Source organism: Rattus norvegicus, chromosome 19 (genome assembly GCF_021556685.1).
Source record: "Rattus norvegicus strain SHRSP/BbbUtx chromosome 19, alternate assembly SHRSP_T2T, whole genome shotgun sequence".
NCBI classification, from domain to species: Eukaryota; Metazoa; Chordata; class Mammalia; order Rodentia; family Muridae; genus Rattus; species Rattus norvegicus.
Window position 1 is genome coordinate 35776206 of NC_141552.1, and position 27887 is coordinate 35804092.

General features: G+C 40.0%; 1 protein-coding gene and 1 pseudogene across 1 annotated transcript in view; one reads left to right on the plus strand and one right to left on the minus strand.

The window, feature by feature from the left end:
- The window catches only part of Itfg1 (integrin alpha FG-GAP repeat containing 1), a 120152-nt gene that overhangs the window by 49099 nt on the left and 43166 nt on the right, over nt 1-27887 (plus strand). Inside the window, 4 exon segments of the mRNA NM_133557.2 lie at nt 1368-1429; nt 5057-5138; nt 14090-14184; nt 16442-16614. Coding sequence (NP_598241.2) covers nt 1368-1429; nt 5057-5138; nt 14090-14184; nt 16442-16614 — 412 coding nt within the window.
- Nucleotides 885-999, minus strand: LOC120098702 (small nucleolar RNA SNORA17; annotated as a pseudogene).

The window sequence follows — 27887 nt, forward strand, 5'->3', positions numbered from 1 at the left end:
GGGCAAGACCTAGGGTCATCTCTCCCTCCTCCAACTCACCGCATGGCAGACAAATTGCAGGGCCAGTTTACCTGTGCCCCCACGCTCAGGACCAGTTCTACTGTGCTGCCCAGGTGAGGTACCAGGTCTGCTCTCCCAAGTGCTACAGCAGGTGAGAGAGAGGGGGCCAACACTCTTGCTCTCATAACCCTGTCAGGGCCAACACTCTGGCCAGCTGCTAGTGTCAAAGGCAAAAGGAATGGAGAGGATCTCCCTCTCACCACCTAGGGCTGGCTGGCTCTCCCACACTCCCGCCTTCAGGACCCACTCACCTGCCTCCCCCACATCCAGGGCTGTGCTGCTCATGTGAAAGGCAGGGCCAGCTCTCCCACTCTGATGACCTCAGAGGTCAGCTTTCTCGGAGTTATCGAGGGCAAGAGAGAGAACCAAGTGGTAGGGTCTGCTTTCCCAAGTATTCCTGCTCTCGTGCCCTCAGGGCCAGCTTTCCCAAGATGACCAAGTGAGGGGTAGGACTGGTTCTGCTAAACCCTCAGACATCAACATGTCATGGGACTGCAGCCCAGATCAAAGACATCCACCTGACCTTTGGTAGTAACAAGGTAGGCTACTTGTTGCTGCTGCTGGGCCACAGACCAACATATGTTCCAGTGACAGCAAAGGCCTGAACCCCACCATGGCCCTAGGTGGCATCACTGACCATTCACATCAGGCTGTTCCTTACTAGCCTCAAGTGTACAGTTCCGCTTCTCTTCACTGTGCCCATATCCTTCTGTTTTGTTCTTTCCATTTCTCCACTACTTATTCCTCTTAGTGGCACCTGGGTCCCTGAGTGTCTGGGTCATCTCAGGAGTGGTCTCTGGAGGGTTATGCCCCACTTGTGGCCCTGAATTAGGCTACGAATCATTCAGATGTCCATAGATCAGAGCACCGAGTGTAGACGTAGCCTCTCCTCTGTTCTCTGCTGATGCACGTGTGACACAGCAATGCCTCTGGGGCAGGTGTGATTTAAAGAGTAAGGGCGAGGCTTCTAGGTCAGACATAGTGTTTGACTGACATGTAAGGACCTGAGTTCCATCCTCACCGTTACAGAAAAGGAGCATAAAAGAAAATGCTAGGAACAATTGCTTCTGACAAGAGAAGGTCTCGTCACAAACACACTCTTAACAATGAGAAGTATGTTTTCCTTAATTGTTCTAATTCAGGGCCATCTGCTTTTTAGAAATTCAGTCAAACTTGTTAAAATGTGATCAGACATAATAGGTAGAGTTATTTTAATAATCATTCTGTGTATTGTACTCCTTTCTGCTTTTAAGTGTATATGTCAGTGTGACTGCACAGTGTTACATCACCTTTTGTTTTCCTTGTAGATTTATTCCTTACAACATTGTCTGCCTCTAATACCTTCCAGTTTGAGATATGGGAAAATTTGGTAAGAAATCATTTCTCTGAAGAATTTTTAAATTCCCCATAAGTGCGCACAGCTTATAAGATGAGATTACGCGATCAGTTAGCTGGTTTCAGTAGTGAACAGAACAATAGTAAGAGACATTGGTTGCATTGCTGCCCGACACTGCTGAGTGCTGAAGAAAGTGTGTGTTAAGCACCAGGTCCTCTGCAGGATTTTAGGCGTGGCTGCCAATTAAAACAATAAGCCTGCACTAATGGAGATGTTAAGAGGACCCTGTTCGGCTGTCAGTCATTGAAAGAGGATACTGAAGTTTAATTTTTCAGCTTGGTGATTCATGAACTTTTTTTTTTTTTTTATTAACTTGATGAACTTTTTTTAAAAGGTAATTTTTTTCTTCACCTTTGGGTCTACATAATTACCCCCACACAAAAAAAAATAGTTGGGAGAGGAAAGAGAAATTGTGTGCATAATCAAAATACATTATATGCACTTATGAATGTATTGAAAAACAAAATTAACTAATTTTAAGGGAATAATTAATAACTGATACTGATCAGTAGCCGAGTGACTGATGAAGGGGCTCTCCCCACAGGTGTTTCCCCTTTTTTTTAATAGTTAGTAAAAGAATCTCAAGGTAGATCATGATTTGGTTTTTAGCTTGGTATATGTGACATGAAAGATAAATTAAGGAAGCGCAAACCACCAGAAACATCAAAGCTCAGTTCCAGGCTTCGTAATGGAAAGCAGAATTCTAGACCAGTAGAAGTGGCCAACTCAGTGACGTTTGTCACATGTTAGTCAAGTATGAAAGTATCTGTCCTCACGGAAAATGGGCCAGTAGTCTGCTTGGTAAAATGTGTGCGAAGGAAGCAGATTGGTGCACGGTTGGTAGCACAGTTTATTTTTAGATCTTTTGATTTCCCACCTGAGTACTCCTGATTATCTGATTATCTTTTATATACTCCAAATTAAAGCCAGACCCCTGTAGATTTTATAAAAGTTGTAGTAAGTAATTGGTTCTCACAAATGTCCAGCACAAAGCAGTGGGGCGAGATTGCTGCAGTCATCTCTTATCACGGGGCCAGTGATGTCAACAACTCAGGAAACAGGATCTGCTGAGAGGAGAGCAGCACCTCTGAACGCTTCCAAATAACAGCAGTTGGCTTTGATGTCCAAGGGAAGGACGAAGATACTGAATACAAAAAGTAATCTTGTTCATCGTCCTGTTTTTAAAACCATAGCTGCATTTTTGTTTCTTACGATAACAAATCTTGTTAATACATTTTTTGTAGTTGACACAGAGTCCCACTGCTATCGAGCACTTGTTTGGAGATTGACTTTCATGCCTATCTTAAGTAAATCTTGAGCTTAGACCAGCCCAAACTAACTATTTAATTAGTTTATGCTGGGGGTGGGAGGGGCAAGCCTCAGGGCACGTGAGTGGAATGTAAATGAGATTCTGAAGTTCTGTTACATGATAGGATCCCTCTCAGCCTCCTTTGCCTCATTTGCAGGTAATCAGGCATGGCAGTGCCACACAGCATACAGAGTCTTGATTGAGATCTTTTCACTTTAACAGTTTTTTTCCTTCGAAAGAAAACAGTTTTTTTCTTTTGAAGAAAACAAATCTTTTTTATAACTGAAACCAAGTTGTTACAATGAACTGGCAGGGTCAGTGAAGTTATTCAAACACTTGGATAAAATGCTTAGGCATGGGACACATGTCTTTAACCCTAGCACTTGAGAAGTTGAGGCCCACAGATGTCAGTGAGTTGAGGCCAGCCTGCTCTACATGGTACATTCCAGACCAGCCAATGCCATATAATGAGACATAAAGAGACCCTGCCTCAAGCAAAAATCAAAACTAACACAAACAAAATAACCAGGAGGCTAGAGAGATCATTCCGTAGTTACCAGCACTAGCTGCTCTTCCAAGGACCTTGGGTTCAAGTTCAAGTCTCAGCACCCACATGGCGGCTCACAAGTCCAGTCCTAAGGGATCCAGTGCTGCCTTCTGGCCTCCAAAAGCACTGCATGCATGTGATACACAGACATACATGCAGGCAGAACAAACAGACACACAGGATAAGAGTAAAATTTAAAATGTTGTTCAAAAAAATATTTCTTTAATTAAGCACTAAAGATGATAAAACGGGTTTGATGTAGAGAGACTGCTTACAGTAAGGCTTTGTTATAGGGATGAGACTTAGGGCTCAACTACAGATACGACAACAACAAAGTGAAATTTTTATTCTCAAGAAACAAAAGAAGTTACTAAGAGGAAAAATGATCTTTGTTTGAACTCACCTAACAGGATCCTAGCTCAGGACAGGCCTGAGCTTGTGATTAATGGAAGTTCTGACCACTGCCATTTAGCTACAAATTTGTAATTCTATAAGGAAGGAAATGAAAGGCCGAGTTTGGGATAAGCAGAATTCTTAAAAGTGCAGAAGTTATATCAAAGAGAGACTTTGTGTCATTTCTCACAGTAACATTGGGATATCATTAATATAAATGAAGGGAAATATATATATATTGAAAATTAACTCAATCAGATAACCGTATTCTCACAATAGCTGACCATTCTCAGTGAAAGACTGGTCAAATACTTTGAAGCAATATATGAGTTGACCAAGTAGAATCTTAAATGTATAAAAAACCACAATTAACTAGTAGAACATCAAAACTCTAACAAATCTTTTCTCTGGTATTATGCATGCTCAGCTCAGTGATCAAGCTCTGGGAAATCCAGATGTATGGGCCCAGAGCACAGCCAAGACTGATGTGCCCTGACTGCTCACCAGGAAATGTGATGGGAGATATGAACCTTACATCAGAGACCAAAAGATGGACAGTTGTTGCTCTCTGGCCCACCCAGAACTGTCAGTGAGGAGTCTAGAAAGACTTGACATTTGAAATAGCTAGTAGGGTTTTGATAATGGGAAGTCAGAGAGGAAGAGAAGTGAAATATAGAAAAATCACCAAATGCACTCAGATTAGAAGAGAGCCAGTTTGATCCAGATGATGAAAAAAACATTGGAAAGTAAGAAACTACTGTAGACAAGATTAGTATGGTCTGACTTCTAAACTAAATAATTTGATTTCTAATAGTCTATTAAGAAGCTGTCGAATGATTTCAGACTGAGAGGCTTCGTTACCCTAGTTACTGATACCCCATATCAGAGAGTTTGATTAAAGAAAACCGGAAGTGGCATAGTAGTATGAGTAGGATTTACAGCAGCCTAGGGAAAAGATGAATTACTTAAAGTAGCTGTTGGCAGTGGATGAAGAGTGGTAGCTGTGAGACGGAAGAATTAATGTAATTAATATGAGAGTAACTTGTACCTACCACAGAAATAGAAAGGGTAAAGAAAATAATTAATATGGGGGGGAGGGGTCGCATAATTGAGAAGAGTGGTTATAGACACAGAGCTGGAATGCAAGGGTGACAAGCATCATGGGACATCTGGAGAACAAACGTCACACCGTGTTGTCTTGAACTTGGTTTCTTTGGTAATAGAAGTGGGATGGAGGTTGGGATGCTCTTAGAGTTAATAACAAAGGGTTAAATTATTTCTCTTAAGTTTGTCACTTGACAGATGACTTTATGTTCCTGTGGCCTAATTCAGACTATTTTGGCTTTAACAGGGTGGAAACTTCTCTATCCGTAGTGTCTTTAAAAAACCTAAAAATCTGGTGGTGGTTGGACAGTCAGCATTCGCAGACTTTGGTAAGATTGGATTTGTCTCTTACTGCTCTCACATTCACAGACTCACAACACAACGACAATGGCTAGATGTTAGCATGTGATGGGTTATCTCATTCCTGTTTGCCTGTGTTCTCCTATGTGGCTGTGTAGCTAAATTAGTAGTGAACCAGATGAAGAATGATAAAGAAGAAGCCTTTAGGATTTATTACTTAGTAAAGCTATTTTAACAACTAAATTTCTTAGTTTGTATAAAATTAACTCTTATCTTCAGTTACATGGACAAATCCATTAGAAAAGGTCATATAACTTTATAATTTTAGAAAAATTCCACTGTAAGATAATCTTATGAAATTCTTATAATGCTTAATAAAAATGTTGTTGTAATTTCAGGTTAACCATGGTTGACCATAAATTATTATATCAAAACAACACTTAGAGCACTCAAATTCCCCTTGATTACAGATAGATTATTTAGTAACAATCTAACAAATTGGAATGTTTTGTTGTTTCTTGATTAGGAATAAATAAGACGTGAGACAAGCCATGCGTAGAGATTTCAATTTTGTATTTAATCTGTATTATTATCATCTGAATATTTTTATTCTCTCATGAAAGAATTTTAAAAATCAGGTACTGATTGCAGCAGATAAGAAACGACTATATCATAAATGAGACTGTTTAGGGGTGTGCTATGTACAGTTGTGTGACTCATTAAGGATACCTTTAATTTGAAATTTTCTAGTCAAAAGATGTTCTTTGTTTAATTCTTAAACAATTATTTTTTTAATTTATTCATTTATTATATATAAGTACACTGTAGCTGTCTTCAAACACCAGAAGAGGGCATCTTTACAGACGGTTGTTAGCCACCTTGTGGTTGCTGGGATTCGAACTCAGCACCTCTGGAAGAGTAGTCGGGTGCTCTTAACCACTGAGCCATCTCTCCAGCCCTATTTGTTTAATTCTTATAGTTGAAAGATGTTACATAGTTTCGTTATTTTTGTCACTATTATAAAGAGTAATGAACTCCAGTGAAAATCTTGAATATCTTAGCTCTTAACTTTTAAATGTATTAAAAGTTTATCATTTTATCACTTTTTCCACTAGTTGTAATTTTTCAAGGAAATACAGGACATTGTAATAAGGATAATATGGACAAACTTATCAAGTAATGAGTCCAGCGAATCTGGTGAGCTTTTACGTTCTCTGAGTGAACTGTATGGGATAGTCATTGGTTCAGTCAAACAGTTCAAAGTTAGGGACTTATCCAAAGGCACTCAATTGTCTTAAAACAGGTCTAGGAGAACAGTCAAGGTAGAACAGCTACAGTAAGGGCTCACCTTGTTTTCGTGTCCCCAGTACACAAAGAGGAACCGGAACCTCCCATGTTTCCATTTTTCCCCACTTAGCTTCCATCTTGTTTTAGTTTATTCTGTGTACAAGATGTTAATTAATATATTCAAATTTTTATCTTTGAGTGCCTGCCATATGGATTAAGTTGGTTTCAGATATTTGACATTTAGCCATGAATGAAACATATTCCAGTGAAATTTAAATTCTATTGAAGAAGAGAACTAAACAAAACTATTTAGAAAGAGGGAATAGGAAAGTGCACAGAAAGTTGCTGTAACTGGTTAGAGCTTACCTTTGACCAAGACTTGGCATCTGAACCCAAAACAGAAGAATGTTTCTTGGCAAGAACATATGTGAGTTTGTGGACTAAAATAAGGAATTTGGAAATTTACAAATTAGTTAAAAGAACATGTTGTAAACCAGGCAGAGACTGCAGGTGAAATGAACCCAGCCTGATTACCAGGGAATGGGAAGGAATGCTCACATATAGGTATATCGGAGACAGAGTTGGTAGCACATACTGATGGACTAGATGTGAAGTCAGGGGTTAAAAGAAGATCTAAAGTGACTTATGTTATTTAGCCAAAGCAGCTATCTCGATTGCAGTGCCACTCATGGAAGGAAAAGTCAGTGTGCTTTTAGTGAATAGTTGCTAAACACTCAAACGAAATACAAGCTCCAGAGACCCCAGGGTAAGCACCACCAGGGTAACCACCACCAGGGTAAGCACCACCAGGGTAACCACCACCAGGGTAACTACCAGCAAGGCCTTGTTTCATTGCCTTTTAGAAGGTAGACAGTAGATAATGGATCATTGAAGGAACCTCTCTCTGTAGCATCATGCCTCTCCAAAACTATCCTTGTAACTTTCTCCAGCTAACTGACCTTCTATTTTTCAAGTACTCCCTGCTTCCCTTCTATACCCACGTACCCTGCCTCATCCCTCTATAAAATGTTCTTCCTTTAAATGTTCCTCTTTGTCCACTATGTCACCACCTTCTGATTTCACTGAACAGTCACCAACTCCTGGAGATCTTCCTTGTCCACTGTATTGAGAATTGTACGCCAGACCCCCAACACTATGGGCCCTCTTTTCCTTACCCAGTTTCTCCATCTAACATGCTAGACATCTACCTATGAAACCCACAAAAATATTTTCTTACTATTTCTGTCAAGCCTGGACCAATGTTACTTATAAATACTAATTTTTGAGATTGTAATTACATCATATTCTCCTTCCCTTCCTTCCTTCTAAGCCCTCCCATTTACCCCTCTGCTCTCTTTCAAATTCATGTCCTCATTTATTTTATTTTTTACTTACTCACTTTACATCCCACTCACTGCCCCACTCCTAGCCTCCTCAACCCCTTCTCCTCAGAGCAGGTAGGGGCTCCTCAGCATCCTCCCACCCTGGCACTTCAAGTCTCTGCAAGGATAGGGACTTGCTCTCCCACTGAGGCCCGACAAGGCAGCCCAGCTAGAAGAACACATCCCACAGACAGGCAACAGCTTTTGGGACAGCCCCTGCTCCAGTTGTTCATAACCCACATGAAGACCAAGCTGCACATCTGCTACATATGTGCTAGAGGCCTAGGTCCAGCCCATATATGTTCTTTGGTTAGTGGTTCAGACTGAGAGCCCCAAGAGTCCAAAGCTGTTGGTCTTCTCTGGAGTTCCTCCCTCCTATTCTTCCACAAGAGAGCATCATTAATAGTGCCAGGGATTGGTATTTGTTCATGTTACGCGCACACACGTGTACACGAGAGAGAGAGAGAGAGAGAGAGAGAGACAGAGAGACAGAGAGACAGAGAGACAGAGACAGACAGAGAGACAGAGAGAGAGAGAGAGAGAGAGACAGAGAGACAGAGAGAGAGAGAGAGACTAAATACATAAGTATAATCTGCTCAGTCTGTTTACTGCTACTTGTATGCACGTTTTCAGGACTGACTGCTTAGTATCAGAGAGACAATTGGCGCTCCTCCCTGGAAGACTCTCTCACTCTCCACTCTCCTTATCTGCTTGGAGTTCTTTGTGTTGAGATTAGGTTTCAGAGACTTCCCCATCCACGCTGTCTATTGCTCTTGTTCCTTGGTGAGACTTTGTATGAGTCGGGGTTCTCTACAGTAGCAGAACATATAGAATGAACATATAGAATGTATCTGAATGACTTACAGGCTGCAGTCCAGCTAATGCAGCAGTGGCTGGCTGTGAACAGGAAGTCCAAGAATCCAGTAGTTACTCAGTCCACAAGAGTTAGTATTGTTGATAGATAGTTAACAATACGATTCCTTATGACTTATCAAATATCCTTAATGTTATTTTACCCTCCTCACTCCTCCTGTATTTATCTCTTCTCCTCCCTAGTTAGAGACCCTGGTTTTTCCAACTCTCTTCAGATCACTTGAACCCTGCTCTTCCCTTCTCCATTGCTCTCCTCCCAACCCCCAAGCATGCTCCTGTTTTACTTTCCTGGTTTATCCAGTTACTCCTGGTTGTGTACTCACATCTGAAGACTTAGAGCTAGGAAGCTCAGATGAGAGAAAACTTGTCTGCTTGTCTTTCTGGGTCTGGGTTTTCTCAACTAATGGATTGACCTGACAACACCCTGGAGAAGAGTGTGTCTTAAGTAATTTTCATGAATTATTCTAAGTAAGTGAAAAGTCCATTGATTAGCTTTTGACTTTAAATATCATCCATCGAGAAAGAGTAATGTATAAGTACTTGTGGTTGTTTTTATTAAAGTTAACTGACAGACTGAACTACTCAGAATCTCTTAAGTCGGTGATGATTTCAATAGGAAACAACCTAGAACTAAAAGAACTAAACTCATACTCTGTACATCATCGTTTTCCTTATATCTGGTAGAAAACAATGCTCACAGCTTCCCAATGTCCTTTCACATCCTTACACTGACAAGTTTGTTTTGACGAGATTCTGGTGAAAACAACCAGTTTAAACATGTCTCCCTCCATCACTCCAAAGGAAGATTAATACTATTACAATGTTTTACTAAAGCAAACATTTCATTTTTACACATGGCCGGTGACATGTGCAGTGCTGAGATATTCTTAGTCTGCCAATACTGAAGAACTATTTGTGATGTTTAGCATTAATCGTTGACTTGACCAAAATCTCAAAACATCTAGGAGCTGGGTCTCTGAGCTTGCATATGGAGGAGGATTGCCTTGATTTTGTTAGTTGATGTGGGACAACTTGTATTACTTGTAGGTGGATATCCTGAACTATATAAAAGTGGTGAGGCTAGCTGAGCAAAGGCATGCATGCCATCATTCCTCCCTGTTCTGAATATGACGTGATGTGACCAGCTTCCTCTGGCTCCTGCTGTTGTGACATCCCTACTCTGATGACTGGAACCTGAAATTATGAGCTGAAATGAACCCTTTCTCTCCTGAGTCGCTTTTGTCTCGGTGTTTAATCATAGCAACAGGAAGAGACACTAAGAAATTTATATAAAAATTGTAAAATTGCTACTTTAGATTCTTCCCTTTTTGTATGCATACTCAGCATTTAAATTGGTTAAATACTTTTAAGGAAAAACTGGAAGCCAGTGTGGTCTGAAGCCCATATGTATAGGTTTTTATATGATAAATTCTTAACTTCTGCATGAGGTTTTAATAAAGCTATAACTCACACTGAATACAGTCTCAAAACTACTGCATATTTAGCCTGATTAACAATGTCTGTAAGTGTGAAAACAAAATTACCCCTTTGAATGTAGAATTTCTGTAGAATAATGGTATCTTTTACACTGTTGTACATGTTATTTCGTAGCTTAATAGATATCTTCACTATTTAGTAATATAACACCACTTAATTGTGAATATGTCACTATAGTTCTGCTCTGATTAGTAAAGCAACCCATTTCATTCCCTGTGAAGTTTACAGTCTCTCCATTCTTTGATTTCTACAGCACATAATGACAACTGAAGACACCTTGTCTATCCTCAGGTCTAATACATTCACATCTAATAGATTTACATCTAAAAAAATGGTAAATGTATTTCTGTCTGGCAAATTATACTTGGAAAGAATCCTCTGGTGTCAGACAGAGCAATGCAGAAGGCTGTGAATGTTATGAAGGAAGTGAATGTCCTGTGCTATTTTCAAACAAGCCTGGCTGTTTGTTCATACGCCTTTTCTTCAGTCTAAACTCTGCTGTTTTCGTTCTGAATAAATGCCACACCCAATGCTTAGGAAAACCAGAGTTGTGTTGTGTCTTGGATGTAGATGAGTCCATAAGTCCTCTGTGCTTCACCCACTGAAGCACTGAACGGAGGATTACATAGGTAGGTAAGTTGGGTTAATACTGAGAGAATATAGACATTATATGTATTTTTCTGCTCTGGCCTACCATCACATTACCCCAGAGTTCTAGTAGTCTCAACTTAATTGGTAGGAATTTTTTAAGATTTTTTTATATCAGTAACATGGAAAGGATCTAGAAATTAGAGTATACAAATGTTTACTTTTCCTTCATATTAATAACTTTTATATCAAGAATTATTTTTCATTCCTTTCTCTAATTGCTCCAATGGGGACCCCGTTCTCAGTTCAGTGGTTTGCTGCTGGCATTCACCTCTGTATTTGACATGTTCTGGCTGTGTCTCTCAGGAGAGATCTCTCCGGTTCCTGTCAGCCTGCACTTTTTAGCTTCATCCATCTTGTCTAGTTTTGGTGACTGTATATATATGGGCCACATATGGGGCAGGCTATGAATGGCCGTTCCTTCAGTCTCTGCTCTAAACTTTGCCTCCCTATCCTCTCCTATGGATATTTTTGTTCCCCTTTTAAAGAAGGAGTGAACCATCCGCATTTTGGTCATTCTTGAGTTTCATGTGGTCTGTGCATCTTGGGTAATTCAAGCATTTGTGCTAATATCTACTTATCAATGAGTGCATACCATGTGTGTTTTTCTGTGATTGGGTTACCTCACTCAGGATGATATTTTCCAGTTCCATCCATTTGCCTATGAATTTCATGAAGTCATTGTACTCCATTGTGTAGATGTACCACGTTTTTTGAATACATTCCTCTGTTGAAGGGCATCTGGGTTCTTTCCAGCTTCTGGCTATTATAAATAAGGCTGCTATGAACATAGTGGAGCATGTGTCTTTGTTATATGTTGGAGCATCTTTTGGGTATATGCCGAAGAGAGGTATAGCTGGGTCCTCAGTTAATGCAATGTCCAATTTTCTGAGGAACCTCCGGACTGATTTCCAGAGTGGTTGTACCAGTCTGCAATCCCACTAACAATGCAGGAATGTTCCTCTTTCTCCACATCCTAACCAGCATCTGCTGTTACCTCAATTTTTGATCTTAGCCCTTCTGATTGGTGTGAGGTGGAATCTCAGGGTTGTTTTGATTTGCATTTCCCTGATGACTGAGGATGTTGAACTTTTCTTTAGGTTCTTCTCAGCCATTCCTCAGTTGAGAATTATTTGTTTAGCTCTGTACCCCATTTTTAATAGGGTTATTTGATTCTCTGGAGTCTAACTTGTATAGTTCTTTGTATATATTGGATATTACCCCTCTATCGAATGTAGGATTGGTAAAGATCTTTTCCCAATCTGTTGGTTGCCATTTTGTCCTAATGACAGTATCCTTTGCCTTACAGAAGATTTGCAGTTTTATGTGGTCAGATTTGTTGATTCTTGATCTTAGAACATAAGCCATTGGTGCTCTGTTCAGGAAACTTTCCCCAGAGCCCATGTGTTCCAGACTCCCCCCCCCCTTTTTTTCTTCTATTAGTTTGAGTGTATCTGGTTTTATGTGGAGGTTCTTGATCCACTTGGACTTGAGCTTTGTACAGGGTGATAAGAATGGATTAATTTGCATTCTTCTGCATGCTGACCTCCAGTTGAACCATCACCATTTGCTGAAAATGCTATCTTTTTTCCACTGGATGGTTTTAGCTCCTTTGTCAGAGATCAAGTGACCATAGGTGTGTGGGTTCATTTCTAGGTCTTCAATTCTATTCCATTGATCTACCTCCCTGTCTCCCTACCAGTGCCATGCAGTTTTTATCACTATTGCTCCGTAATATTGCTTGAGGTCAGGGATGGTGATTCCCCCAGAAGTTCTTTTATTGTTGAGGATAGCTTTTGCTATCCTGCATTTTTTTGTTATTCAAATGAATTTGCAAATTGCTCTTTCTAACTCTATGAAGAATCGAGTTGAAATTTTGATGGGGATTGCATTGAACCTGTAGATTACTTTTGGCAAGATGACCGTTTTTACTATTTTAATCCTGCCAATCCATGAGCATGGGAGGTCTTTCCATCTTCTGAGATCTTCTTTTATTTCTTTCTTCAGAGACTTGAAGTTCTTATCATACAGATCTTTCACTTGCTTGGTTAGAGTCACACCGAGGTATTTTATGTTATTTGTGACTATTGTGAATGGTGTCCTTTCCCTAATTTCTTTCTCAGCCTGTTTTTCCTTTGAGTAGAGGAAGGCTACAGATTTGTTTGAGTTAATTTTATACCCAGCCACTTTGCTGAAGTTGTTTATCAGGCTTAGTAGTTCTCTGGTGGAACTTTTGGGGTCACATAAACGTACTATCACATCATCTGCAAATAGTGATATTTTGACTTCTTCCTTTCCAATTTGTATCCCTTTGTCCTCCTTTTGTTGTCTGATTGCTCTGGCTAGGACTTTGAGTACTATGTTGAATAAGTAGGGAGAGAGTGGGCAGCCTTGTCTAGTGCCTGATTTTAGTGGGATTACTTCAAAGTTCTCTCCGTTTAGTTTGATGTTAGCTACTGGTTTGTTGTATATTGCTTTTACTGTGTTTAGGTATGGGCCTTGAATTCCTGATCTTCCCAAGACTTTTAACATGAAGGGGTGTTGAATTCTGTCAAATGTTTTCTCACCATCTAATGAGATGATCATGTGAGTTTTTTTCTTTGAGTTAGTTTACATAGTGGATTACGTTGATAGATTTCCGTATATTGAACCATTTCTGGAATGAAACCTACTTGATCATGGCAGATGATTGTTTTGATATGTTCTTGGATTCGTTTTGCAAGAATTTTATTGAGTATTTTTGCATCAATACTTATAAGGGAAAGAATTGGTCTGAAGTTCTCTTTCTTTGTTGGGTCTTTGTGTGGTTTAGGTATAAGTGTGATTGTGGCTTCATAGAAGGAATTGGGTAGAGCTCCTTCTGTTCCTATTTTGTGGAATAGTTTGTACAGTATTGGTAATTCTATGAAGGTCTGATAGAATTCTGTACTAAAACCCATCTGGTTCTGGGCTCTTTTTGGTTGGGAGACTTTTAATAACTGCTTCTATTTCTTTAGGAGTCATAGGGCTGTTTAGATGGTTTATTTGTTCCTGATTTAACTTTCGTACCTGATATCTGTCTAAAAAATTGTCCATTTCATCCAGATTTTCCAGTTTTGTTGAGCATAGGATCTGATGATTTTTTTTTTATTTCCTCTTAGTGATGTTTTAAATGATTCACCTTCATTATACCACAGCCATGTGTCAAGTTGTTTGGTGTCACCCAGACTGATGGATTCATTTATCAAATAGGGAGTTTACCTATCACACTTTATCCTGCACTCTCAATGGACTCCTGCTGTTTCTCTTGGCAGATGGAGATGGACACATGGATCACTTGCTGCCAGGCTGTGAAGATAAGGACTGTCAGAAAAGTGCCATTTATTTAATGAGATCAGGAACAGGACAGGTATTGTCTGCTTTGGAGATGCTGTGAATGATGCTATATGCCTGAAAAATCTTGAAAGTTAAAAGATATGTTTAAGAAGCAGAACAGAAGGGTTGGGGATTTAGCTCAGTGGTAGAGCGCTTGCCTAGCAAGCACAAGGCCCTGGGTTCGGTCCCCAGCTCCGAAAATAAAAAAAAAAAAAAAAAAAAGAAGCAGAACAGAGTAAAATTCAAAATTACATTTTAGTTATTGTGTATATAACAATATGGTAAAATACATTTAACTCTTCTTCAACTGAGGTTGAAAATGCTGCTGTGTTGATTTTTGGCAAAGAGAACCATTTTAGATCCCATAGTTAAATAGAATGTAGGATTTTAGATGCCAGGGCTATAGAAAGCATACTGTGTGAAATAAAACTTATGTGGAAGATACTTCCTTCTCACAGCTAAGTCTGCTCTTGTTTCTGTATGCAGACGCATATTAGTTCTCATGCCGACTTTTTGCCTGGTGCTTAATAACTTAGAATTGTTGAGAGTCCTGGAGGATTAACATGGAAATAGTAGGTCATAACTCGTTGAGTTTATCAGCTTCATTTTCTTGTGGAGTGGGGAGTTAATAAATGATAAGATATCGTGCTGACTTTATAACCCTTAGGAGCCGTATGATTCATTTAATAAAACAAATCTTTATACATTTAGCATTTTTAAAATAACTGAATTATCCTAAGTTTTATTATTTTTGTATACTTGTATTTTTGTGAATCATTTAAAACATTAGGTCAAGAAACTCCCCATCATTGGTTCATAGGTATAAAATTTTATCTATATTTCAACTTGTTAAGTGACCGACCACAATGGGAACACTTAAAAGTTGAGAGAGAGAGAGAGAGAGAGAGAGAGAGAGAGAGAGAGAGAGAGAATGTGTTTCCTATCTCTAGGAAGACCGATGTGGTGTTCTTTGATGAGTGTTACATAATATAGTTATATTAATGGAAACACTTGCACTTAGGGGTTTTGTTTTTGAGATAGGGTCTCTCTGCATCTCTCTGACTGTTCTGGAACTCACAATGTAGACCAGGTTGGCCTTGAACTCATGGAGCTCCACCTCCCTCTGCCTCCTGAGCACAAAGATTTAAAGGCATGGACTACACTGGACCATGTTTCAGAATATTGTGCCAACTTAGCATTTTGTGAAATTTCTAGTATTTTTGCAAAGTGTAACAGTTTTGTTTCTTTTTTTTCCAAAATCAAGTGAAATTATTTAAATGCCTAGTTAGGTTTTTTAGTTTGTTTGTCCCTCTTACCCTATGTGTAGCCTTGGCTATCATGGAACTTGCTCTGTAGAACAGGCTACCCTCAAAGGCAGAGGTCCACCTGCTCCTGCCTCCTGAGTATTAGGATTAAAAGTGTGCGCTACCACTGCCCAGTGTAAATGTTGTTTTTTTAATGTTCACAGAAGAGTAATACTTTCTCCTTAAGTGAATTTACTCAATGTTTTATCATCAAGGTCCCCCACCCCTGCAATGGCAAATTAAACTTTCTTAGGAAAACTTACAAAATTTTAGAGATACTGGTTTTATTTTCTCTAGACCTTTTATAAAGAGATCATTTTTAATAAACTTCAGTTTGTGGCGATCAAACTTAATCATTTGCTTGTGAGGGAAAATGCATGTGCAGGCATGTACTTTCCAATTGCAGTACACCTGTGTCCGCTTAGGACCTGTGCAGGATCAGTGCTGACGTGATTCTTACGGGAGAGTGGCACAGCTATAATGCTAATGCGCTGTCTCCACTCTTCAGAGTCTAGTTGTGTATTAATTTATCTAATCGTGAAAAGACCTGTGCAATCAGAAGAAGAGGGAAGAAGCTCGCTTTACAGTCAAGCGAATCTTTTCTGTTCTCTTCGTTGAAATCATTATAGGCTATGAAGATTTACTAAGACTTTTGCTTCCAGCTATTTCAGTGTCACAGTTGATTCCTTTGTGCCATGCCTGTCAGGTGAGGACAGAGTTTGTTTTCCCTAAGGTTGAATGTATGTTGTGAGGACCCTGTGGCTTGTGTACTGTCCAAGCAAAGATGCTCATGACCAAGCCTATGGAAGACCAACCGGTCCTTCCAGTGTCTAACACATACATCAAGTAAATGATGATGCCTACCATTTTGTGAAAAGAAGTAACGTGGTGACTGCCTTCAGCACTTTTAATGACTCGTTCCTTTTGCAAACGATAACTGTTTTTCTAAAGTGATTATGGGTGATCTTTTTTTTTTCTTGTCTTTAGTGGGCTCCTGTGCTTCAGGATTTTAGCAATAAGGGCACACTCTGGGGCTTTGTCCCATTCGTGCATGAAGAGCGGCCAACTGCAATTCCAGTTCCACTCACACTTCACATTGGAGACTACAACATGGACGGCTACCCTGATGCTCTGGCCATATTAAAGAATACATCTGGAAGGTAGGGGAGTAAACTTCATGACAGACACTTGCAAAATGTCTTTTTTTTATTTTTAGTTTTTTACTTTTATTTAATTTTTTTTTATACTCTAGATTTTATCCCCCTCCCAGTCCACCCACTGACTGTTTCATATCCCATACCTCCTCCTCCACCCCCCAGCTCCACCAGGATGTCCCACTGCACCAGACCTCCCCACTCCCTGGGACCTCCAGTCTATTGAGGGTTAGGTGCATCTTCTCTGACTGAACTCAGACCCAGCAGTCCTCTGCTGTGTATGTGCTGGGGGCATCATGTCAGCTGGTGTATGCTGCCCGGTTGGTGATCCAGTATCTGAGAGATCTCGGAATCCAGTTTCATTGAGACTGCTGGTCCTCCTATAGGCTCACCCTCCTCCTCAACTTCTTCCAACTTTTCCCTAACTCAACCACAGGGGCCAGCAGCTTCTGTCCGTTGTTGGGTGTGAATATCTGCATCTGACTCTTTCAGCTGCTTGTTGGGCCTCTCAGAGGGAAGCCATGTTAGGTCCCTACTCATGAGCACTCCATAGCCTCAGTAATGGCGTCAGGCCTTGGGACCTCCCTGTGAGCTGAATCCCACTTTGGGCCTGTTGCTGGACCTCCTTTTCCAAGAGCAAATGTCTTTTCATAGATTCTGACTGATCGTACTTAATCTGGTACAGTCTTTCTCCCAGGAGGAGTCAATGGGTTCGGCTTATGGTTTCTTGTGTGATCTGTGAACTCATCCCATGGCTTAGAAAACATTCATTTTTATAGATTCATTTTCTGTAGAGAAAAAAAAATGAATATTCACTATAAAGTTATTTTTCATTCATCAAAAGTTGATCTTTAAAAGGTCATTTTTCCTGAAGATGAATGACAGGACATTTTGAGACTAAAGATTGGTGGTTAAGATATGATCCTAAAAAAAAAAAAAAAAAAAGATATGATCCTAGACTTCAGGTTCAGCCCAGCACTGTCTGTGTGACCTGGGACAAATCGTCTAAACTCACGATGTATGCAGAGAGTAATGAGTGCACCCCTGCATGAGCGCAGTACAGCAAATGAAGGAGAGATGCTCTGCACAGATTAATTTATTCTAAATAAATATCTCTTTATGATTACTTACTTTCTAAAAGCATCAGAATTCCCAACATGATTATTGATATAATTTATGCATATATGAGGTATGTAAGTATATTCATAAAATAACCAGAGATTTTGACACTGTGGCAACTTTTAAAAAAAAAATCTAAAGATGAGCAGAAATTCATAATTAGCCCAGTGCTACCAGAATCCACAAATGTGGCTAATCCAAGTTTCTCTTGTTTTGTTCATCTTACATCTGTTGTGTTCTTTGAGAGATCATCTTTCCTCTTCTACTTACCCACAATATGTTCTGAATATTATTTTATTGCTTACTTGGAAACACCATGAATGAGTACCTCTAAAATAGTTTTAGAAAATTAAGAGTAATCTGAACTTAAATTAACCTAAAAACTTTATGTTTGGCCAAATAAACAGACAAATGAACCATGAGTAATCAGTCACTCTTTTCCACAGTCCTGTCAGAGTAGTGTGGACTATGTAACAAGGCCACTCCTTTTAAAGGGAACAACAAAAAATATAAAGTCTTACAAGAATAAAGAAACATAAACTTGCTTTATTATGGGCATAAGCTTTAGTCTCAAAAATAATATTCCTTAAACGTATTAAGCCTGATTTCTCAAGCTTAGAAGAGCATCCAAGTAATTTTTATTTTTCCATTAGAAGTTCTTTGTCAATTTTTTTTAAACTTTCAGATATTTAACTTGTATTCTTTAACCTTTGGGTTGTAATGAAGGTCTTTACAGCTGACCAGCAGACTCACATTGAATTACAGCAGGAAATCCTAATTTCTAAGGCAGTTATAGCAATTGATTTTTGTTTGTTTTGTCCTGGTTTTATGTCTAGTCCAGGCATTTCGATGCACACTGTAAACCCAAAAGGCTGAGGAGGTAGTCTTTGAGTCAAAGTTAATGGAGCTATATAGGGAGATCCTGTCTCTAAAATCAAGCAAACAAAAAGTTAGATCATTTCATAAGTGCAGCTATTAGATTTAGATTCTCATCTGTTCCTTTAGCATAGATGAGACTTGACAGGTAAAGGTTACTGTACCTCAGTGTCAGTTGAGCTTTTATAGGAAAACAAAACCTGAAAATAGAACAGAGAACAAAATCTAAGATTCAGCCATGAAAACATGTACAATCTGTTCAATTCCAGTAAACAAGTGGCCAGATAGAACATGTTGCCTTAGAGCCAGCCAGGCAGCTATGAGAAGGGCACTGCGGCCAAGGCTGGTGACCCTCGTGAGTCCTGGGAAATGAAAAATGGCAGCATAGCAAGTAGAAGCTGGGACTTTGTCAGGGGTGCTGCTGGCTAATCCGCCATCCAGTGGGAACCTGCATTTTCTTCAGCCTCCTCGGCCTTACTAATTAACTCAGCTCTATGCTGACAACCCTATGTGGGCAGGAAAAGCTTGCCTTCGATTCCAGATGCCTTCAGTTCCAGATGTTCTATTTTGATGAGCAAGGAGGTTCATATCACAGGGTCCTACAGCTCTATGAAGGAAATGTTTCTCATTTTCACTATGAAAAATATCAGCCTTCTTTTTCTTCATCTAAGATAAGATCACATTTCTAATTTTAAATTTAGTAATGCAAATAACTCATTATACTTTCTGTTTGAAGTAATATTTTTCTGTTTTCCGATGAATGTGAGAAGTGTACAAGCTTCCTAACCTGCAGTAAAAGATTGCCCAAGAAAATTAGCATTTCATGAATATTCTCCCTGGAGTGTTTGCTGGCTGTGTGGCAAAATTACCATGATGGTAAACTATGTCACACACCATTGTAGTGTTCATGCCTGCTCAAGTCGTATTAAAGTATAGCCTGTTTTTAATATTATGCCCTACATTATTAACTCTCTGGTACAGTAATCATACAACAAAACATTATTTTTAAGGAACTATTGAAATCACCATCAGAGTCAAGAATTTTAGTGCTGTCTTAGTTCTTTATCCATGAGTCACTCCTAATCATGGCAGTTCACTTAGTGACTGGTTTCCCTACTCTGTTACTACAGTTATTTGTGTGTCTTTCATTATAAAATATGCCTTTCACTCTCATTACATTTATGTTAGTTTTCTAAGGAAGGAAGGCTGGAGATGTGGCTGAGCAGCTAAGAGCACTTGCTGTCCTCCCCGAGGACCTGGGTTTGGTTCCAGAGACCCCCATGGTAGCTCATAACTGCCTGTAACTAACTCTGGGACCATTGCTTTCTTCTAGCCTCCATGGGCACTAGGCATGTAATATATAGACATGTATGCAAACAGAATACATAAAATAAAACAAATAAATCTCTAAATAGTTTTTGCGTTATTTTTCCGGGTAGATTCTCAAGTAGTTTCCTAAAAAAGTCTCCATTCTCTGAGATCTTCCCAGTCTTAAAAGTGGTTTTATTTTTCCTAAAGTTAATTCACTGTGGAATCTTAGCACACATCTTCTCTTAGAAAATCTTGTGCTGATCCATAACTCTGGTCTGAGATCCAGGATGGGTGCTTCACCATGTTGTCAAGGTCACCGTGTCGGGTCCAATTATGTCTCATAGTAATGTCCTCTTTTAGAAGGGCTCCTGTTCATTTCCCTCTAAGCTCTCATTAGAAAGAGCTTCTGGATCCAGGCGGCTTTTTTCTGACCTCCCCTTGGACATTGTTTGCCATTTCTCTTTGTTTGCTATTGTCTTAGTTTGGGTTTTACTGCTGTGAAGAGACACCATGGGGGCAGCAACTCTTCTAAGGACAACACTAAATTGGGGCTGGCTTACAGGTTCAGAGAGAGGTTCAGTCCATTATCATCAAGGCAGGAGCATGGCAACATCCAGGCAGTCAAGATGCTAGAGGAACCGAGAGCTCTACTTCTTGATCCAAAAGCAGCCAGGAGACACTCCTTTCTGCAGGCACTCATGAGAAGACTCCCTTCCACACGAGGCAGAGCCTGAGCATAGGAGACCTCCAAGCCCACCCCAACCGTGAAACACTTCCTCCCACAAGCCCACACCTCTTGACAGTGCCACTCCCCATGGGCCAAGTATATTCAAACACATGAGTCCATGGAAGCCAAACCTATTCAAACCACCACAACTGTGTTCTAGAAATTAGCTTTGCCCAACTGAGTAACAATTTTGATTACAAAAGTGAGTAAGCCAAAACTGGGATTTATTCTCTTGTGTACAGTGAATAAAACCTTTGGATTCATACCCCTCCTCCACTTTCCTGATCTCCCGCTTCTCAGCCCTCTTTTCTTTCACCTTCCCTTTCCCCCTTCTTGCCTCTTCTTTTTTGGACATCGCTGAAGATCAAACCTGCAAACCCCTAAACTGTTAAATCCCACCCCGTTCACAGCCGCACATCCTAAAGTGCCCTTGCAGGTGCTCTGTCATAGCAGACCTGAGCTTCATAAAACAGGCAGCGGCTGCTGTGCTTGTGCCTCAGTGGACCTTCGATGGTTGATCATTTGAGAAGGGGCTCTGAGCTGAGGAATTATCTGGGTCAGGCTGGCAAATCTGTGAGGGGTGGATTAGGAAGGGGGCTGGGCTGCACCAGTCCTAGGCAGAGGGTCTGAGCCTGTGTAAGTAAGGATAGGTCCTAACAGCAAACAGGCAGCATGGACCCCTGTTTCTTTGCTCTGGACTATGATGTATGTTGACAATGGCTTGAGCTCCTGCTTAACCTCTCCGTAATGATGGACATGGGACTGTAAGCCAGCTAAACCCTTTGCTTACCTAAGGTGTCTTTTGCTATGGAATTTTATCTCAGCAACAGAAATCTAAATAGATAGGGCCAAACAATTTTTAATAGATTTTTTTCATGCAATATATTGATCACACATTCCCCTCTCTCGAATCCTCCAGATCCAATCCACTTCCCCATTCACCTAAATTTTTTTTCTTTCTCTGTCTCAGTAGGATATACATAGGTATCTAAAATAACAATAATAATAAGATAAATATAAAGAAACTAGACTAGGACAAAACAAACAAACCAGGGAGTCAGGGGGAACTGAAGAAAAAACACAAGAAACACAGATGCTGAGAGACACACAGTCACACACATATACAACAGAAAAACAAAGTTATAAACCATAAATATAAGCAAAAGATACATAAGACTAAAAGGGAAAGGAATTGAGGGGGAGAGGGGAAGCGAGCGAGCAAGCGCGCACAAGAGTGCCCAGACAATGCATTGTGAGACAACAACAAAAATGGGACTTGCCTTTAAGTCTCCTTTGCATACTTAGTGAGACTCCATTGGAGAAAACTCACTTTTACCTTGTGAGGGGTTATCACAAGGAGATAATGTCTAGGCTGGGGATGGCAGCTCTGTCCACTTCCTCTCTCAACACTGGAGCTCATCTTAGATCTCTGTGAGCTGCCTCAGTCTCTGTCATCAGATGTGTGTCTGTCCTGTTTTGTCTAGAAGGCCTTGTTTCCTCAGTGTCTTCCATACCACTTGCTCTTAGAATGTTTCTGGCCCAAACTTTTGAAAACTGTGTGTGCTTGATAAACATCCACTAAAGGCAAACCCTATGAAGGTTAAAATAACAGAAAATAGATGTTGAAAGCCAATCACATTGTTTTTGAAAAATTTTAACGCCTCTCAGCCATAGTAGACTCATAACAGGGGTGATATTCTGTACCTCCTAAGTTGGTAAGAATCAAACTAAACAGGTGTCCTTGTTCTTTCTATACCTCACAGAGAGGACACAAGCAGTCCAGTGAGTGGTGGGCTACACAACACAGTGTCTCAAAACCTATGGGAAAGTGCCCATCCACCAGCATGTATGCCAACATTGTCTGGAACATCTCCCCTGCACCTAGTCAGTGCAGAGTCTTGCCTTGCACCCTGCTGGGGTTCTTAAGAGCCACCCAAATCCAGAGCCCCTGCAGAATAGCTGGAGCCATTAAGACTGAATCACAGGCAGAGTGTTCCCTCTACCAACCCTGCTTCCTTGTCTTCCTCAGAGACAGTGGTCCTGAGAGTCCAACTTAAAAACTGTCCTGTCTCCATAATCGTCATGTTATTCTCCTTGCTTGGAAGGCAGACATGCAGAAATCATTCTTCCTGAACACCATGGGACTCGCGGTCATTCAGCTCACTGTTGATTCCTTTCCTCCTCTGACCAACAGTGTGGGGCCCACGGTCTAGAAGACTTGGGATGATCTGATACGTTAATAGAATCTGAGAAGAGTCAGAAATACTTGGGTTTGGTGGCATAGTTCATTACTCTTACTAGTATTTTGGAGACAAAGGGTCAGGAGTTCAAGGTCATTCTCAGCTACCTAACATGTTTGAGACCCAGTCTCAAAATAAAAAAGAAACAAAGAAAGGAAATAACTTATCTTTGAATGAAACATATGGTTGTACTACAGCAGAAGAACATTACCAAGGTCCAGACAGATGTCTCTGGCAGAAGGTGCACGAAGACAATTGTAAGAAGTGGATTGAATGACACATCTGAAATTCGGCAAAGTAGTTGCCATTGTTTTTCTGATTTTTTTTTTTTTTTTGGTTCTTTTTTTCGGAGCTGGGGACCGAACCCAGGGCCTTGCGCTTCCTAGGCAAGCGCTCTACCACTGAGCTAAATCCCCAACCCCTTTCTGATTCTTTTTAATGCAACAGCAATACTACTTGACCTTCTAGGTCACTTTTAACTTTGGTTCTAAGTAAGCTCCTGTCACATACAGTAGTTTTTACAATTTTCCATAGTTTTACTTCTTCAGGATAATTATTTCACTGATTTTTTTAAATATATATATGATTAAAGAAAGTTGTAGAATCTTGTGTGTCCATATCTGGATTTAAGAACACATTAGTGAAATCACCTTTCCCAACAAGTGAGAAATACTTCCCTGGGGATTTTATGGGTGAGATGTTATAATTACTGTGTAGTTTAAGAAACGAAATTATCCTTCCATGCATTACAGCAAGCACATGGTGTTTTTCAAAGATGTGTATTAAAAATAGCACACTCATTACTTCCTTGACTCTCCAGGGGGCTCAGAGTTGTCCTGAGGTTGACTCTGGGGAAGGTAAGCACAGTGACTTAGGGCTTAACCGACAGATAGTTGAAGAATGCACTGACATACTTATTAGGAGGTTCGCTAGTTTATGACAGTATTGTTATGATCAAGTGTGAGGAAAGTATCTTCTCAGGTTACTATGTAATAACACATTTTCTGCTTAGGTAAACTACATATATTCATAACTAGAAAAATATATAGTATTCTCTATACTATAATTTTTAATGATTTTCTTCTACTTTATTGTTTTATAATATATAATTGTTAACACTTTTATTGATGTAGATACACATACCGTAAAATATATGCATTTAAAATATGAAATGTATAATTTAATGGTCTTTGTCACAATTATAAATTTGCATCCATCCCTTAGTTTTAAGACTTATCCATTACCCACAAAAGAAAATCCTATTCCCTAAGCCCTTACTTTTTAAATAGCAGTAGCCAGTCCCCCAACTATCTGCCTCTACATATTTCTCTATTTGAAGTAAATGGAATCATAAAAAATGTGACCTTTTATTGTAGTTCACTACATAGAATGACATCCAATTATGTATTTGTTTACTAACGCATTGTCATACACTGCTAATAATAGAGTATCTGTTTTAAAATGTGTATGTATTCTTTTACAATTCAGGAAATCAGAGGTCTAGAATGGCTTTCACTGAAACAAAGACAATAATGGTTTTCCAGGAAGTTATCAGCCCCTCAAATCCCCTGAGGCTTCCATTTCTGATTTGCAGCTTTCTTTCTATGTTCAAAACATAACATCTTGGTAAGAGTCAGGGTTTCCAAAAACAAAAACTACAGGAAGAGTAGATAGAGTACATAACATTGTAAGGACTAACACAAAACTGTGAACAGTCCACACCTCTAAGACCTAGAGTCAGCAAGGCAGAGATTCAAGAGAGCCAGGTCCAGAGGTCAGCATCATCGTGAGTTCTAGTTCAAGGCCCCATCAGCTCTAAAACCCTAAAGAATCAAGTGTGGCTTTTTGTCCTGTTTGGCTTTTTTCTTCAGTGCTCTATGGCAGGTGTTAGCCTTATCCAGGAACATTCAGAGATAAACCCAGAGCCAAGTTCACTGAGCAAATGTCTGGGTACACTATGGCTCTGTCAGACCAATACATAAAGTAACCATTTGTCTTTCTAACCTCTGCTTACACCCGCTCCCCACTCCACCCTCTGTGCTCAGTCTCCTTCTGTCTTCCCTTTCTCCCCTATCAACCTATTTTACTTCGTAAGGATTCCTATGGTTATCTATGGGAGAATATTTTTTAGAACCCACCCTCTGGCTTCCCAAAGATAGGTACTTGTCCGTACTTGTTCTGTCTGTAAAATATATCTACTTTCTCAGTAGAACAACATATATCTCAAATCTGAGCTTTTGGGATGGTGAGGTAAGAGAATTATGAGTTCAAGAACAACCTGGGCTATAGAGTGAGACCCTGTCTCAAAAAAAGAATTTTTTTTCTTAATATCCCACTACAATTTCTATAGCATGACCTTGACAACCCTTATAATGAAGAACATTTCATTTGGACTGGCTTACAGGTTCAAAAGGTCAGTCTATTATCATCATGGTGGGAAGCATGGCACCAGACAGACACGGTGCTGGAGAAGGAGCCAAGGGTGCTACATGTGGATTAGCAGGCAGGAGGAAGAGAGACAGCTGGGATTGGCTTGAACTTCTAAAACCTCATAGCCCACCCACAGTGACACACTTCCTCCAACAAGGCCACACCTCCTAATAGCACCACTCTCTGTGAGCCTATGGGAGCCATTTTCATTAAAACCACCACATCCCCTGAACTGTCGATTCATTTTCTTAGCTGAAATCACATCATCCAAATATCACCAGCTGAAAAAGCCGAGTTTCATCTACAGTATATGAATAGGGCTCAGATTATAACAAAAACTTCAACAGTTACATTAGGAAATAAGTATTCCATCTTGTCTTACACTGTAATAAGACAAATTGGTGTTGTTTCAGACTGAACTTATTTACCAGTGTCCCAGGCCCACAAATGGAGGCTTAGGCTATCCTTGGAAGTGGGCTGTGGTGGTGGCCCCCATTTTACCGCTTCTAGTTCTCTCTCTCTCTCTCTCTCTCTCTCTCTCTCTCTCTCTCTCTCCCCCTCCCCCTCCCTCCTCCTCCTTCCTTTCTCCCTGCTGAGAACATGAGCTTAAGTTCCTATTCCTCCAGCCATGCCCCCTACCATGATTTGCTGTTAACCCTCTAAAACCATATGCCAAAACCAACTCTTTTTCCCTTAAGTTGCCTTTTGTCATGGTGATTTACCATAGCAACAGAATAGTAACAGAAGGATGCCCTCGGATGCATTTCGAATTCATTTTAGAAGGATCTTTGCAGCTTACACTTTTGCAGAACCGGGTGATATTGTCTAACATTAGTTTATGCATGTGGAGTGGTTATTAGTATCTCCTGTTTATTATTTAAAGGTTTGTGAGATGTATAGTTATAATCCTGTTTTTCACTTGTTACTAGAATTCCTATGTCCCCCCTGTTTTGTGGATATGCTCAAAATAATAAGCTTTATATTAAATTTCTGTAGTTTCATTTTACTGTTTTAAGTTTATTAAATTATTTACCTGTACTGTAGTATCTTCTGCTTGCATTGGGTAGTGTCTTAGTCCCTGTTCTGTTGCTGCGAAGAGACAGTCTGAGAAACTAAAACATTCAGTTAGGGTTTGCTTACAGTTTCAGAGGTTTAGTCCGTTATTGTCATGGCAGGGACCATGGCAGCACATAGGCAGACATGGTACTAGGGAAGCATCTGAGATCTATGTCTGGATCTGCTAGCAGCAGGAAGAGGAAGCCACTGGGCCTGGCTTGGGCTCTTGAAATCTCAACTGTGTGGCACTCTTCCTCCAACAAGGACACATCTACCAATACTTCTAAGTAGTCTTACTTCCTGATGACTCAGTATTCAAATGTATGAGCCTATAGGGGCCATTTTTATTCAAACTACCACATTCTACTCCCTGGCATCCATAGGCTTGTAGCCATATCATAGTGGGAAAAAATGTATTCAGTCCAACTTTAAAAATCTTCACAGTCTTTCAATCTCAAGACTGCTTCAAAGTCTACAGTCTCTTCTGAGACTCAAGGGAGTCTCTTAACAGTAACACCTTATAAAATTGAACTCAAAAAGCAGATCCCATACTTCAAACATATAATAACACAAAGTATACATTACCAATCTAAAAGGGAAGAAAGGGATCATAGTAGGAAACACTGGATCAGAACAAGGTCAAAAAATGTGCAAGGCAAATTCCAAACTTTGCATCTCATGAGTGATGTCAAAGCACTTCTCAGATATCCACTTCCTTTCAGCTTTGTTGACTCCAACACACTTCTCTCTCAGGCTAGTTCCACACTTAACCCACAACTTTCCTCACCAGGTATCCCATGACTCTCTGGCATCACCAACATCTTGGAGTCTCCAATACCATCCAAGCTTTACCTTCACAGCTTCACACAGTGACCTCTTTGGGCTTCCATCCAGACACACCCCTGGCATGTACCTGGCCTCAACAGTTTTCCTCAGCTTCGAAGGAAGATTCCACAACCCCTTCCTTGTGTCCTTGATGCTAAATCCAGAACAAAGCTGCCTCGTTTTTGTGCTTGGTACAGCGGGCGCTTGACCCCTTCTCACAAGTACATTTTCAACTTCCTATCAAGGTTTCCATTGAAAAATCCACTGGATCTAATGGATTTCCCTTTACAAAGGACTTGGTTTTTCTCTTGAAGCTTTTAACATACTTTCTTTGTTATGTATGTTTACTGTTTTAACTGTGATATGCTGTGGGGATGTTCTGTTCTTATCTATTCTCTGCTCTGTGTGCACATACAGAAGTGTGTCTGGTTGTGTCTTTCCTTAGTTTGGGGAAGTTGTTTTCTGTGACCTTGTTGAAGATCCAGTCTAGCCTTTAATAGTATCTCCCTTACCAGCCACCCCTGTAAGTCAAAGGTTTGGTCTTTTCGTGGTGTACCATATTTCCTGTATGTTTTTCTTTCCTGTGTGTTTAAAATGTTTTCATATTCCTAGTTTATTGTGTCTGCTTTTCTTCAAACCATGGTATTGTGTCTTCTGCTTGGTTTACTTTACTTGAAAGGCTTTCCTTCGAGTTG